This window comes from Molossus molossus, unplaced genomic scaffold (assembly GCF_014108415.1).
Source record: "Molossus molossus isolate mMolMol1 unplaced genomic scaffold, mMolMol1.p scaffold_m16_p_15, whole genome shotgun sequence".
NCBI lineage: Eukaryota > Metazoa > Chordata > Mammalia > Chiroptera > Molossidae > Molossus > Molossus molossus.
The window spans coordinates 4,984,953-5,001,104 of NW_023425350.1; the positions used below are offsets into that span (position 1 = coordinate 4,984,953).

The 16,152-nt window shown below is 52.2% G+C and overlaps 1 protein-coding gene across 1 annotated transcript; it reads left to right on the top strand.

Moving 5' to 3' along the window:
- Nucleotides 1-13,795: 13,795 nt before the first annotated feature.
- KCNF1 (potassium voltage-gated channel modifier subfamily F member 1) lies at nucleotides 13,796-15,399 on the top strand. Its single transcript, XM_036263387.1, has one exon. The coding sequence runs from the start codon at nucleotides 13,796-13,798 to the stop codon at nucleotides 15,281-15,283; it is 1,488 nt and encodes a 495-aa protein (XP_036119280.1). The 3' UTR covers nucleotides 15,284-15,399.
- The last annotated feature ends 753 nt before the right edge of the window (nucleotides 15,400-16,152 follow it).

Sequence of the window (16,152 nt, forward strand, 5' to 3'; positions counted from 1 at the left end):
CAGAAACGAGGGAGAGGACGCCCCGCCGGTGTGGCTCAGTGGTTGAGCATCGATCCAGGCACTAAGAATTCGCCGGTTCGATTCCCGGTCAGGGCACATGCCCAGGTTGTGGGCCCGATCCCCAGTGGGGGGCGTGCCGGAGGCGGCCAATCCATGTGGTCTCTCATCGATGTTTCTCTCTCTCTCCCCCTCTCCCTTACTCTCTGTAAAATCAATAAAGGAAAAAATTGTTTTTAAAAAGCAGTGAGAGGAGCTGATGGAGAAGTCACACATCTCCCAGAGACGATCCTTTGTTTTCCTGCATTGGAGGGCGGAGGTCGGGATGGTGCCGTGAGCCTTATAAGGACAGCAGTCATACTGGATTAGGGTCCAGCATAATTCGTAATTCACCTTAAATTAATTATGTCTGCAAAAGCACTCGTTTGAAGTAAGGTCGTGGACACTTGGTCTTGGACCCTGACCCCGGCACAGAGCTCCTACAGCCCTTGTCATTTCCTGAGGAACATCCAGAAAGGCATCTTTGGTTAGGTTAATGAGGTGGTTTTTGAGGGCTGGCTCCCCCAAGAACCAACCGGTAACGAAAGGGTTGGAATTTCCAGTCCCACCACCAGGGGGCGGGGAAGTGGCCGAAGATGGAATCAATCAATCACCAAGGGCAGTAATTTCATCCATTACGCAATGAGGTCTCCGTGAGAATCAGAAACAACAGGGCTCTGGGCTGTGAACACGTGGAGATGAGGGGGAGCCCCACGCCCCTCCCCACTTAGCTTGCCCCGTGCATCTCTTCTCTCTGGTTGTTCCTCAGTGTGTCCTTTTGTCATTAACTGGTGATCTAGTACATAACCTGTTTCTCCAGCCATTCTAGCGAATTAATCAAGCCCGAGGAGGGGGTCACTGGAACCTCCAACCCACAGCCAGTTGGTCAGGAGCGCACTTGGGACCTGGACTTGTGCCAGGGACCTGAAGTGGGGGCGTGGCTGGCAGTCTTGTAGGACTGAGCCCTTCACCTGTGGGATCTGATGCTATCCCTGAGTAGACAGTGTCAGAAGTGAGTTGAATTTAGTTGGCATTGGACAGTTGCTTGGTGGTGGGGGGAAGATCCCTCCATCCGCCACACACGTTGGAATTGTGATCAGAATCCTCTTAGTCACATTCATAGGTAGCAGGGTTATGACTTCAACATATACTTTAAGGTGTGCACTTTAACCCATAATACACTATTAACACTATTAACAATGAGGTCTGTGATGCCGCCAATGGTCCTGTAACTGCACTAATGCTGCTGTCAGTCACCAATTTCAGCACAGCCTGAGGACAACCAGGGAAACAAGCCTGTGTCTCTAATTATGTCATCAAAGACAGGGGACCATAAAATGGGGTCCCAGATCATGAATCTACGTTGTCCTTGGCTGTGAGCGCTGATAAGATGAGGGCTTAGCCCTCTCTAGGAATAAATAGCTCTGTGTTAGTCTGGATTCTCTAGAAAACGGAGCTGGAGGAGAGACTTTTGGGGGAAGGGGAGAGACGTTCCAAGTCTGGCGAAGTTAGAATGAGGCGTAAAGGAAGTGAGACAAGACGGGAGGGAAAGCGAATTCGGAGCAACGCGAGATCAAGCAGGCCACAGCCCCTCAACAGCGCAGCAGATTTCAAAGTGACGGGGATGCCTTGGGGAAGCCATCGGACCACTGCACTGCGGAGCGATCCATCAGGGTGGGGGTGTCTAGGAAGGGCAGGAAATTCAGCAGCCACCCCCTCTGCCCGTCTCTCCATTGTGGTTAAAGTTTGCCCTTTGGTTGGTAACTCTTCCACAACTCTAGGTCACGTGGCTGAGCCCCCAGAAGCAGCCACTGGGGAAACGGGAACCACGAGCTCCGCGCCATCTGAGCCTGGAAGTGGGAGGTACGTCCAGGCAGCCACCGGGGTAGAGGGCAAGCGGCCAGCTGCACACGGAGGCCACGCTGCACACGGAGGCCACGCTGCACACGGAGGCCACGCTGCTGCAGGCCGGGCGGCCCAGGGTCTGCATCCTGTTCACACCAGGCGAGGTGCGGCAGAGGCTGCAGAGAGGTGCCCTTGGCTGCAGCCCTACAAGGGACCCACCGCTGGATGCTGGGCCAATCTAGGGGGCACGTCTGGACTGATTCAGTCTTTAAATGACTCTATTTTGGAAACCCTTCAGGTGGTTAGCTCCTCGCTGCCATTAATCTGTGGATATTTTGAAAATGGGAAGTTGATCTCAGAGGTTATCAGAAACAGGAGCCCTCAGGTGTAGGCTCAGACCTGCTGCACCTTGGCTCAGCTCGCGATGAGAGCGTCGGTGGACACCGCCCCTCCTGGGCCTGCACCCCGTGCACACGGCACAGTCTGTGCCAAGAAGTGCTCGCCATTCCTGAGACAGAGGCACAGACCTGCAATTCTAAAGCCCCAAGAGGAAAGAGCCGGGGTGCAGCTGCCCTTCTCTGGCTCAAAAGCTGGGGAGGTGAATCTACCTTAAAAAGAACAGGGACTTTTGCCCTGGCCAGTTTGGCTCAGCGGTTAGAGGGTCGGCCTGCGGTCCTGAGAGACCCGGGTTCGGTTCCGCTAAGGGCACGTACTTCGGTTGAAGTTTGTCCCCGGCCCTGGTTGGGTCGTGCGGGTGGCAGCCACTTGATGTGTCCCTTTCACGTCGATGTTTCCCTCTCTCTCTCCTTCCTCTCTCTCCCTCCCACTCTATCTGTACAAAAAATGGAAAAATATCCTCGGGTGAGGATAAAAAATAAATAAAAAGAACAGGGACTTTCAACAATAAAAAATAAAAAGAAATAAAAATTTTAAAAAGAGCAGGGACCTGGAGATGTGCTGGTGGCCTTAGCTGTTTGCTCCTACCTGGCTGGCTGTTTCCCCGTCACTCTCTTGGTGATTCCTGCACGAGAGAATGTGTAGGCAAGCAGAGTGCTGTTCATTGTGGAAAATCTTCACTTGTCGTTTAAGAAATCATTCCCTTCTCTCTGTGTACTTTCCATCTCTCCTACCTGCAAAATCCCTCAAATTTAGAGCCTTTGGCATCTATCCACCCATCATCCATCCATCCATCATCCATCCATCCACCCACCCCTTCATCATTCATTCCTCCATCCATCCATTCATCATCTACCCATCCATCCTTTTGTTTCTGGGTTGCCAAGCAAAGACGTGAATGGTAAAAGATCACCTTGGCAAGTGAAGAAGCAACTGAGACTCAAAGAGGCAAAATGACTTGTCCAAGGTCCTACAGCTAGTACGTGGCAGAGGTGGGACTCAAAGCTTAGTTCTCTGACTAGACAGCCAAACTGTATAGAAGGGCATCGCCTTCGTGGTCTCAGGGCATGGAATGATTTCACTCTCAGGAAGTAGAAAAAGGCCTCTTCTTCCTGAGAGCTTTCCTACTTCCTGCATGTCATGAGCTTTCCATCACTAGAGGCATCCAAGCGAAGACTGACACCTGCTTGTAGGGATAGAGTGGATGGAAGGCCTACACGAGCTGTTTCTGAGGTTCTTCCCATGGTCCATCTGTACAATTGTGAAGTCCTATTTGGTTGTTGTAACCATCAAGTAAGAAACGTCTACACCCCCAAGGGCTCTGTTGTGTAGCCTGTGGAGTGACTGAGGCACAGGATGCTCCCAAGAACACTGAAACCATATGCATTTGATGACTGGATGCTGATTTGGAGGAAGGCACTGAGCTCATGACATCATAATTATTTGGTTCTCTTGCACTGAAACATCCCACAAATGACAGTAATTATCAAGTCCTGCCTGACATTTTCTTCAAAACATGAGCAGCAGTTCTTGAATTTTCTCCCTTTAGTCCCATCCCCCTTCCCTCCCTCTCTCCAACCCACCTCCCACTCCGCATCCTCCCACTCAACCTGCACACACAACTTTCTACTTCCCACTCTCTGCCCTTTCTCTCCTTGTTTGATCCCACAACACCCCCAGGAGCAGACATGGAGCTGGGACAGCAAGAGATAAGCACTTGTCAACTGCTTCCCGGAGCAGGACGCTGAGGAGTTTGGAAGGAGTTGGTTAATGTTGGGCTGAGCCAACTCCCAAGGCTCTTCGCTGAATTCCACCAGGTAAAAGGAGGTGGCCGTCTCCATGCTTCACGTTCCCTTTCTTCTTGGCTGTGCTGGAGACTGGATTTCCTACACAGCAGCTCATCTTCAGTGAAGAACAGGGGACTTGGACATACACACTCATTTTCAACTGGGTTGTTTTCTTACTGTTGAGTTTTACGAGTTCTTTGTATATTTTGAATAGCAGTTCTTTATCGGATATGGCTTGGAAAGTATTTTCTCCCACTATGACTTGTCTTCTCATTCTCTTGACAGTGTCTTTCACAGAGCAGAAGTTTTTAATTTTAATAAAGTTCAGCTTATTAATTATTTCTTTCATAGATCATGCCTTTGGTGTTGTATCTAGAATGTCACCGCCATACCCAAGGTCACCTAGGTTCTCTCTCCTCTTCTCTTCTAGGAGTTTTATTGTTTTGCATTTTACATTTAGGGCTATGATCCATTTTGAGTTAATTTTGTGAAGGGTGTAGAGTCTGTGTCTAGATTCATTTTTCTTGTATGTGGATGTCATGTGTTGAAAAAACTATCTTTACTTTATTGTATTGCCTTGTTCCTTTGTCAAAGATCAGTTGCCTATATTAATGTGTGTGTTTATCTGGACTCTGCCCTATTCCATTGATCTGTTTGTCTGTTTTCACCACTACCACAGTCTTGATTACTGTAGCTTTATGGTGAGTCTTCAGGTTAAGTAGTGTCAGTCCTCTGACTTTGTTCTTCTCCTTCAATATTGAGTTGGCTGTTTTGGGTGTTTTGCCCTCCACATGAACTTCAGAATCAGTTGCCAATATCCACAAAATTGCTTGCTGGGATTTTTATTGGGATTGCATTGAATTTATAGATCAAGCTGTGAAGAACTGACATCTTGACAAAAACCAGTCTTCCTATCCATGAACATGGACTATCTCGTCAGTTATTTAGTTCTTTGATTTCTTTCACCGGAGTTTGTAGTTTTACTCATATAGACCTTGTAGATATTTTGTCAGATTTATACCTAAGTATTTTATCTGGGGGTGAGGGGCAGCTAATATAACAATGTATGTCTGAGTTAATCAAAGGGAGATTCTTCTGGCTGGGCCTGGCTTAATCAGGTAAGCCTGAGGACTTGGGCCTTCGCTGAGATCAGAGAGGTTCTGCTGCTGGTCTCGAAGAAGATTAAGCTTCCATGACTTCTGTAGTTGCAAAGAAATGAATTCTGCCATGTGGGCAGGGAACAGGGTCCTGAGCTCCAGATGAGACACCAGTCCCAGCCACATTTTGCATGAAGCCTGTGAGACCTTGAGTCGAGAACCCAGCTAAGCCTCTGGATCCAGACTCCGGATCCGTGGAACCTGTGCGGTAGCAGATGCTCATGATTTTAAGGTGCTGAGCTGTGGTAACTCATACACAGTGACAGAGAACGAAAACACTGTGTACAGCACCGACCTTTGGTGAACAGTCAGTTGGGGGATGCAAATATGGGTCTTCCCCATTTTTCAAATCTTTACAATGAGTATATATTCATTTTACAATGAAAGGAAAGGAAAATGTTAAAGGACTTGTTTTTCGAAGAGTTTCCTTCTCTTTTTGCACTCCCAGTGTGCGTTAAAGGCAAATTCAAAAGCAAAGAGCGCCCCACACCCTCCTGGTGACTGCTTTACTCCAAACTGTGGGCCTGTTTTCCAACTGTTTTTCTTTCCCTAAGAAACTCAGAGGAACTTGAGTGCAGCCCAGAGGGCATCCTGTCCCCCAGCCTCCAGGCAGGTGCCCTGGCTTAATGGCTGTCACCTGTTTCTGCACATCTGGGATGTGTGGCGGCTCCGTCATGTTCTCCGGCCTCCCACCACAACAGAGCTGGCTGAGTCACAGCTGAGCAGAGCCAGGGAGGAGGAGGTGTGGGGACGCATGGGGATCCACCCACAGTGGGCTGGCACCCAGGAAGTCAAAGTCCTCCCCGTCCCTCCTCCTCCTTCCCTCCTCCCTCCCTTCCTTCTTCCTCTGTTGTCTTCACATTTTCAGCATCTAATAGTTCATAAAGCCCGTTCCCATCAAATATTTTACTTGTTTCTTATAAGATCTTGTACTAGTTCCATTCTGCAGATGAAAAAAACTGAGGCATAGAAAAGAAACAAAGCTCAGGACCTGTTGTTTCCGGATGATTCAGTTTTATTTCATTCTCCTCTCTATCCACCCCCAGCTCTTCTCCATCCAACACCCCCTCCCACCAGCCTCCTGCACTTGACTTCCGGCGACGGTTTATTCCGATGGGAATAGGTGGGCTGAGTCTTCAAGTCAAGCAATTCTTCAGGGTCCCAGGGGTCTCCCACTACATTGATAGGTGCACAGTGAATAACGAAATGTAAATTTTTGATGGAGTACGGAACCAAATCATGATGAAAGGTATTATTAAATTTAGCAAAACACAAAGAAAATTTAACTGAACAGACCTGATTATGCCATAAAAACAGAATAGATTCCAGCTCACATCATACGTCATCTAGACAAATCACTTAGATACCCATGTACTGGTTTTAATTAGTGCCATAAAAATTAAGCATTCTGTAGCCCAAAATGTTATTGTTCAACAAATCAAAAAATACATATTCAATAAAGAACAATACAGCTCAAACAATCACTCCCATAATGTCTTCCCTATTCTTTCCCTTCCCTATTTAAATAAAAAGCCCACATGAGTCAAAATTGCTACTGCTTTCTGTGCCTGACAGTTTTATGTTCCCTCATCCCCCCATGATATCATGAAATGTACAATTTTAATAGAAGTCACATACAGGATGAAACATTCCATTTTTAGTAAAAAAAAAAAAAAAGTCCAGATTTTTTTCCTGATTTAATCCTTCAGGAAATTCTCAATGGATATAGGCTCCTGGCTCAAGTTTCTATGCATCAGTGACCGTCAATGAGAAGGTGGCAAATAGATTTTTTAAAAAAAATCTGTAGTAGCCCAGTCTAAGCCTTCACAAAACCCTGCCAGGATCTAGAGGTCAGATGACAAGAGGTCTGTGTCCAGAGTTTGAAGGAGGAGGAGATCTAGAGAGGACTTGGCAGGTGTGAGGGAGGAAGGAGGATGTCATAGTCTGCTCCAGCTGCTATAAGAAAATACTTCTAGCATCTGGAACTAAGATCAAGGAGCTGTTAGAGTTTCTGGTGAAGGCTCCCTTTATGGTTTGCAGATGGCTGCCTTCTTTTCCTTGGAAAAAAAATTAAAATATGTTTTTATTGATTTCAGAGAGAGAGGAAGGGGGAGGGAGAGAGAAACATCTATCCATCTATCGGTTGCCTCCTGGATGCTCCTTAGTGGGATTGAGCCCGAAACCCAGGCATGTGCCCTGACCAGGAATCAAACCTGTGACCTCTTGTGGCACGGGACAACGCTCAGCCAACCGAGCCGCACCAGCCAGGGTGAGCTGGCTGCTTTCTTGCTGGACGCTCACATGACCTTTCCCCTGTGACTGTGTGTGGAGAGAGACCTGTGGTGTCTCTTCTTATAGGGACACTAATTAGATTCAGGCCTCACTTCATTGACCCTGAATTATCTCCTTAAATGCCCCATCTTGAAATACAGTCGCATTGGGGGTGAAGGCTTCAACATATGAATTGGGGGGCACAGTTTAGTCCATAGCAGAGGAGGAGGTGGGCCCAGGGAGCACACCAGGTGAGAAGGAACCTGACCACCTGACCTGCAGGTACACTGGCCAGGTGAGCGGCGAGGCCGGGCCGATGAGTGAGGTTTGGGGAGTGTGAAGGGTTGGGGACACGCTAGGCTTGGACATGTCAGTAGCCAAGGCTCTGAAGCTTGTGGTGGTTTGAGGAGTCTGGGAGGTGGGACGTGGGGTGTGCAGGTTTGTGTGCAAGGCAATTGCAGTCCCCTCCCTCGGTGATGCCGGGGCTACTCCCTCCAGAGTGAGGTTCGCGGGCCTACCTTGTTCTTCCCTCCTCTGCTGTCTGGCACAGGCTGGCCTGGCGCAGGCTGGTCTGGTGCTTCCACAGGAGTCTCCTCCCTGCCCTCTTTTGTGACCAGACCTCCAGCTTCAAACACCCCTGTCTCCTTGACCTGTGATTGCCAGCTGTTTCTCTCTCTCCTGCCTGTTGTACCTGCTCTGCTGTGGGCTGTTTCGGGGCATTTTCCCTGCTGAATTTTACACCCCCGTCCTCTCCCACTTCAGCTCAGGACAGCTCAGGACAGGGTTTGCAGAAAGGGTGTTCTGGAGCTGGGTCAGCCTCTGGCTACTATGACGAGAGTTAAGCGTCCTTATTTTTACCATGTGTGATGCACTCTGACATTTTCTATTATATACTCTGTGCTGGTAATGCTCAGTAAGTTCATTGCATGGCCAATCAACTGTTGAGTGATGACTGACGTCTGAGTAACTGATGTGGACTCCAGACTCCTCCCAGGGCCGACTAGGCTCCATGTGGGCTGCTTGCAGCCTTACCCATCAGTGCCAGGGCCTATCAACCTGCCTCCAAACACGTGCCTTCCTCCCAGTGGCTGCCCTCTCCCAGGTGAGGCGGGCACACAGGTGAGGGCCTCGGCCTGAAGGCTCAGCTCCAGTGTGTGCTCTTCCCGAGGCCTCTGCCTCCAAGGTTGTTGGGCCTCGAGGTCTCCAGAACTCCTGCAGCACCCTGGACCCAGTGACCGAACCAGGGGTGGCTGGGGAGCTGCACCTGCCTGAGGGGTCGCTATCACACCCCCCGAAATCACACCTAAGCCAAGCAAATACTGTTTCTGAGCAAATGCAGCCTCTCCCTCTTTCGGTCTCTTCTCAGGTTTCTAAGACTGTGGGCCACCCCTCGGCACCCCTGCAGGGAAACCCAGGAGCCTCCACTCCTGGCACATGCCTCTCTGCGACACCGATCACTCGGGCTGTAATAATCAGTTATAAAGAATACACTCTCTCCTAGGGTGTGAACCTGCTACCAAACCCCAGCGTGTGAGTGTGTGTGTGAGTGAGTGTGAGCACGTGTGTGAGTGAGTGTGTGTGCACTTGCCATTAGCACTCAGTACATATTTGAAGAGATGATGGAATGAATGTGGGTTTTTTTGTTTTTGTTTTTTAATCCTTGCCAAGGACATACTTAGAGGAAGGGGGGCGAGAGAGAGAGAGAGAGAGAAATAGTGATGTAAGAGAGAAATATAAATCGGTTGCCTTCTGCTTGTGCTCTGACTGGGGATCGAACCCACAACCCAGTTACGTACCCTGACTGGGAATTGAACCAGCAACCTTTCGGTGCACAGGACGATACCCAACCAACTGAGCCACTCTGGCCGGGCTGAACGGGGTTTTTAAGCCCATTAAGCTTGGACTAAGATGCCACTGGAGCCAACCCCTGCTGGTCCTAGGGACCCATGAAGGGCAGCTGAGGCCAGGAGTGAGTGAGGAAGGGCTGGCGCGTGGACGGGCGTGGAAGGGGCGCCACGCCGCGAGTGGAGAGAAGAACTGGCCTAGAGCCAGGGGGGCCTTGGCTCAAACCCGGCTCCACCACTACCAGCGTGAGACCTGGACATGCAGGCAGAGCATGTGGGCTGAGACGGCTGGCTGGCTGGGTACAGTCCCCACCGTGCCCTTGCCGGTTACCTGACACCTTGTTTCCTCCAGAGCTGCTGTGGAGACTGAATGAGGGGAGGACGCAGCATCCGAAAGCGCTTGGCTGGCGATGCGTTTAAAATAAATATCATTGACTTCTGGTCAGGGCGGCGGGAGGTAACGGGTCTCCGTCCTCCACAGCCACAGCACAGTTACAACTAGACTCCAGCACCACCAGCACTCAGAGCCGCCTGACGCCCAGCTGAGCGGAAGGCCCGCGGCTACGGATTAGAGCAGCAGCCGCAGGGGGACTGGGGGGCGGAGGGGACGGGCTGGGCCCACACCCACGGGTGGCGGATAAAATCAGGAGGACACCTCGGCTGGGAAGGTCCTCCCTGAGGACTGAGGGGTCCCCGTCCCACACCAGGCGCCCCGCTCAGGGTCCCAGTGCCAGGAAGAGAGTCCCCATCACTTCTGGATGGAAAACCAGCGGGAACTGAGGCTCAGGGAGGCTGAGGCGGCTGCAGCCCCAGGCAGCTCCTTAAAGGGCCCGCGCTCGGACTTATCGGACTCTCTCCCTCTGAGCTCGGAGGGGAGGCAGCTCGAGGGGCGCCAGAGACACACAGGGAAGAACTGAGCTGTTTGGCACTGGAGCGAGGGCTGGAGAGGGGGCTTTCTCGGGGACAGATGTGCTGTCAGAGGCCTTTGTTCCTTTGGTGAGCCCTTCCCGGGGCGGCAGACAGCCCCCATATCTGGGACTCCAGCAACTTGGCTCACACTGAGGAGCCCTGCTGACTCCCTGAGGCCCCGCCCCGCCCCACCCAACTTTCAGGCCCACCCAAGCTGTTGCCACTTGCTTAACCATAGGATTGGCCTGTCTTGGATCCTGCTTCAGGTTTTTCCTAAATTCTTTCAAACAAGCAGCATCTGGTCTCAGCGAGCCCCATACCTCTCCTTAAGTAATACACAGAAACAAACACAGGGAGGCAGCCAAAATGAGGAGACAAAGAAACAGGTCCTAAATGAAAGAACAGAACAAATCTCGAGGAAAAGAACTAAGCGAAATGGAGATAAGTAACCTAACAGATGCTGAGGTCAAAATACTGCTTATAAAGATGCTCAATGAACTTAGTGAGAACCTCAGCGAACTTAGTGAGGGCCTCAAGAGCATAAAAAAGTACCAGTCAGAAATGAAGGAGGTACTAACTGAAATAAAGAATAATTTACACAGATTCAATAGTAGAGTAGGTAAAGTCAAGAAGCAAACCATTGATTTGGAATATAAGGAAACAACCAATAAAAACAGCAAAAAGAAAAAAGAATTAAAAAAAATAAGAATAGTGTAAGGAGCCTCTGGGACAGCTTCAAGCGTGCCAACATTCGCATCTTGGGGGTGCCAGAAGGAGAAGAGAGAGAACAAGAAATCGAAAGCCTATTTGAAACAATAATGGCAGAAAACTTCCCTAACTTGGTGAAGGAAACAGACATACAAGTCCAGGAAGCACAGAGAGTCCCAAACAAGATGAACCCCAAGAGGCCCACACCAAGACACATCATCATCAAAATGCAAAAGGTTCAAGACAAAAAAAGAATCTTAAAAGCAGCAAGAAAAAAGCAGTTACCTACAAGGGTGTTCCCATAAGACTGTCAGCTGATTTCTGAAAAGAAACTTTGCAGGCCAGAAGGGAGTGGCAAGAAATATTCAGAGTGATGAAAAGCAAGAACCTACAACCAAGATTACTCTATCCTGCAAAGCTGTCATTTAGAATCGATGGCCATATAAAGAGTTTCCCAGACAAGAAAAAGTTAAAGGAGTTCATTACCACCAAACCGTTATTCTATGAAATGATGAAGGGTCTTTTTGAAGAAAAAGATAAAATATATGAACAAACAAACTGGCAATGAATACATATCTATCGACAATGGAATCTACAAACAAAATGAACAGGAAGAACAGAAACATTCTCATAGATACAGAGAACATTTTGTTGGCTGCCAGATGGGAGGGGGTTTGGGGGAATGGGTGAAAAAGGTGAAGGGATTAAGAAGTACAAATTAGTTGCTAGACTGACAAACCTCAAAGGGAAAGGGGTTGGGGGGTGGGAAGAAATAAACCAAGGAACTTATGTGCATAACCAATGGACACAGACAACAGTGTGGGAAAAGGTGGGAGGGGGGTGGGAGTTGGGAGGAGGGGGGGTCAATGGGGGAAAAATGAGGAACATCTGTAATACATTCAACAATAAAGATTTAAAAAATTAAAAAAAAAATAAATATTATTATTGCTCAACCTTTCTGAGTCTCAAGTTCTTACTCTGTAGTAACAGGTTATAGGTTTATTTTAAATGAAAAGGTCATAACATTTGTAACACAAAGTTTCACCAAACAATACTTAGTGTGATGTATTCTGATATTCTAGTATCTCATTAAAGAACATAAGTATTGTCAGTGAACAAGCAAATTGATTTCATGATCCATTAATGGATAGAAACCTACATTTTAAGAATACCAGCCTACAGAATATGTTTTAATAGACTTTATTTTTCAGAACAGTTTTAGTTTCATAGCAAAATTGAATACAAAGTACAGAGCGCTCCCACACATCCCTGCTCCCCCCAACTTCCCCCACCATCAACATCCCCCACCAGAGTGGGACATGTGTTACAATCAATGAACCTGCGATGACACATTGTTATCACTCATAGTCCATAGTTGACATGCGGTTCGGTCTCAGTGCTGTACGTGATGAGTGTGGACAACAGTATAATGACATGTGTCTCCCATCACTGTGTCATACAGAGGAATTCTGCAGCCCCAGAACCTGTCTGTGCCCTGCTAGCGTCCCTCTACAGAGGATTTTTCATCGTTGCCCAGGTCACAGAGATCCTCTATAATTCGCAGCACAGATGATGGAAGCTGTTGCAATGGCTCTAGCATGTGAGTGGCTGACAGACAGCTGTGGCCACAAGGCTGGGGGACAGGGGAGGGTGTGTGGGACATAGTGCAGGAAGGTCGAGCAGGTCTCGGTGAGAGTAGGGAGCAGGGAGGCAGGAGCCATGGAAACTGGGGGCTCTGGAAGCTAGTGGTGATGGTTTGGGGCCGCAGAGACATGGGGGGCAGAGGTCAGCAAGCACTTCGAGGGGACTGTCAGCTGCTAACCAGCACGGTCCATCAGCTAGGGCAGGGGCACGGCTCGGAGTTCAGAGGAGCTGGGCTCGGCTCCTATTTCGCGGTGTGACTGTGGGCAAGCCCAGCTCTCCTGCAGGGCCTGGACCCATGTCCTCACTGCACGGTGCTCGGGAAGAGGTGGGAAGTGCTCCCCGGAGCAGGGCAGCTTTAGAGAGGTGGAAACGCTCCGAGGGCCAGGAGCCGGGGCGCAGGAGTCGCCTCTGAAGGGCTTTTTGAGCACTTTTCCCTGCGGAGCAACAGGCAGCCGCGTTCTTGCACTGTCTTCCCTTAGAGAAACTTCCCGGCCCGATTGGACCCGCTGCTTTGAAGGCCGGGGTCTCGGCCCGGCGGCCCGCGGCGCCCGGGAGGGGTGGTGCGCGGTGGCGGCCGCTGCGCCCGTCTGCCCAAGGGTTAACCCGTTCCCGCGCAGCTCCGCGCGTGCCTTGCAGCCTCTCACCAGAAGAGGGGAGGTTTGGAAAGCTCTTGACGTCAGGCTGGAATTCCTATTGTGTTTAGAAACGGCTCGGGCAGAGCAAGCCCAAGTTCGCTCTCCGAACAGCTCGGCGGACTGCGCGGGGCCGGTAGCTCAGGGAAGCGTGCGGCGTAGGGGACACCCGCCGCGGCCCGCGTGGCGCGGGGACCTGTTAGCGGCTGTCTGCGCGCCCCCGGGGCGGAGGACCGTGCCTGCCACTCACCAGGAGACCCCACGTCTGCAGGAAGCCGAGCTCAGGGGTGGATCGCGCCGCCCGGGAGGCGAGGTGAGGGGTCGGGACGAGGCCGGTGGCCGCGAGAGCCCCCGCCAGCGCGCCCCGGAGCCCGAATGCCCGCCCAGAGTCCCGCCGCCAGGTGCATGCCTCCTCCGCGGCGCGCCCCAGCCGGCTGCTCCCCGCTGTGACCGCCCTTCCAAGCAGGCGGGCACCGGCCGGGCTTCCCGAGGGCCACGCACCGGTGGGACCCGCGGACCCCCGGGCGGCGGCAGCGGCGGCGGCCGCGGGGCGCGGAGCCGGGAGAATGGACGGAACCGGGGAGCGCAGCCTCCCGGAGCCGGACAGCCAGGGCTCCCGGGCTGGCGAGGACATCGAGATTGTCGTCAACGTGGGGGGCGTTCGGCAGGTGCTGTACGGAGACCTCCTCAGCCAGTACCCCGAGACCCGGCTGGCGGAGCTCATCAACTGCCTTGCGGGGGGCTACGACACCATCTTCTCCCTGTGCGACGACTACGACCCCGGGAAGCGCGAGTTCTACTTCGACCGCGACCCGGACGCCTTCAGGTGTGTCATCGAGGTGTACTATTTTGGGGAGGTGCACATGAAGAAGGGCATCTGCCCTATCTGCTTCAAGAACGAGATGGACTTCTGGAAGGTGGACCTCAAGTTCCTGGATGACTGTTGCAAGAGCCACCTGAGCGAGAAGCGCGAGGAGCTGGAGGAGATCGCGCGCCGCGTGCAGCTCATCCTGGACGACCTGGGCATGGACGCGGCCGAGGGCCGCTGGCGCCGCTGCCAGAAGTGCGTCTGGAAGTTCCTGGAGAAGCCGGAGTCCTCCCGCGCCGCGCGGGTGGTGGCCGTGCTGTCCTTCCTGCTCATCCTCGTCTCGTCCGTGGTCATGTGCGTGGGCACCATCCCGGAGCTGCAAGTGCTGGACCCCGAGGGCAACCGCGTGGAGCACCCGACGCTGGAGAACGTGGAGACGGCGTGCATCGGCTGGTTCACGCTGGAGTACCTGCTGCGCCTCTTCTCCTCGCCCAACAAGCTGCACTTCGTCCTGTCCTTCATGAACATCGTGGACGTGCTGGCCATCCTCCCCTTCTACGTGAGCCTCACGCTCACGCACCTGGGCGCCCGCATGATGGAGCTCACCAACGTGCAGCAGGCCGTGCAGGCCCTGCGGATCATGCGCATCGCCCGCATCTTCAAGCTGGCGCGCCACTCCTCCGGCCTGCAGACCCTCACCTACGCCCTCAAGCGCAGCTTCAAGGAGCTGGGGCTGCTGCTCATGTACCTGGCCGTGGGCATCTTCGTCTTCTCTGCCCTGGGCTACACCATGGAGCAGAGCCACCCCGAGACACTGTTCAAGAGCATTCCCCAGTCCTTCTGGTGGGCCATCATCACCATGACAACAGTGGGCTATGGTGACATCTACCCCAAAACCACCCTGGGCAAGCTCAACGCGGCCATCAGCTTCCTGTGCGGGGTCATTGCCATCGCGCTCCCCATCCACCCCATCATCAACAACTTCGTCAGGTACTACAACAAGCAGCGCGTCCTGGAGACGGCCGCCAAGCACGAGCTGGAGCTCATGGAGCTCAACTCCACCAGTGCTGGCGGCGAGGGCCAGGCCCTGGGGTCCCGCAGCGATCTGGACACCCTCCCGCCAGAGCCCGCCCCTGGCAAGGAGGGGAGCGGCAACAGCCGACTGAGGGTCTCCCACAGCGACACCTTCATCCCCCTCCTGGCCCAGGAGAAGCACCACAGGACCCGGCTCCAGAGCTGCAAGTGATGGGAGCCATCTGGGCACAGATGGACAGATGGTGACTGTCCTTTGTCCCCTCCCTCTCCTGGAGAGAACTCTGAAGGCCCTCTTGGGCACCTCTGATAAGGCTGGGTAAGACCCCTTTGTACTGCTGGCTGTCCAGGAGCCAGAGGGGAGGAAGGGGTGTCCAGGAGTCGAGGGCAACGTGGGGTGATGGAGGCTGTTTTGTGGATGGCAGGAACCCTTATCCAGTTCTGTATGTCTTTCAATAAAGCCCCCTGCTCTGTGCACCCGCCCACGTTCAGGTTCTATCACAGGCTGAGTATTCTCACCCTTGCCTGCCCCCCAGATGTGGGTGGCTCAGTCATGCTTCTGTGCCAGGCCAGTGCCAGGCCAGGAGGTAGGTGTTCAGCCCAAGGGGGTTATTTTTAGTTGAAAGCTAATTAAAGAAGGGCTCATGCACAGGGTTCGGAGCCAAGGATCCTCGCCACATTCCAGGAGGCTCTGCGCCTGCCACTCCTGTTTCCTTCTGAGGAAAAGCTTGCTCCCGGGCACTCCCGGGAGGGGGGCTCGCAGAGCCGGGAACACCAAGCAGCGTGGCTACCTCTCATTTGTCACCGTGCAAGGCCCTTTTCACAACTCCTTTCCATTCCTTCCAGCAACCCTGCTGGATAGGTATCCCCATTTTACAGGTAAAGAAACTGAGGTCCAAGGCCCCACAAAAGAGGGCTTCAATCCCAGGTCTGATGATCCCAAAGCCAATGCATTCTCTTTGCCACCAGGTGACCTTAGGACAGAGGCATGTGCTGGGCCCATGAGGGGAGGCTAAAACCCAGGACAGACGCTGAGCTTCCCCAGGATGGGCAAGACTGTCCTCCAGCTCCTCCTTCCTTCTA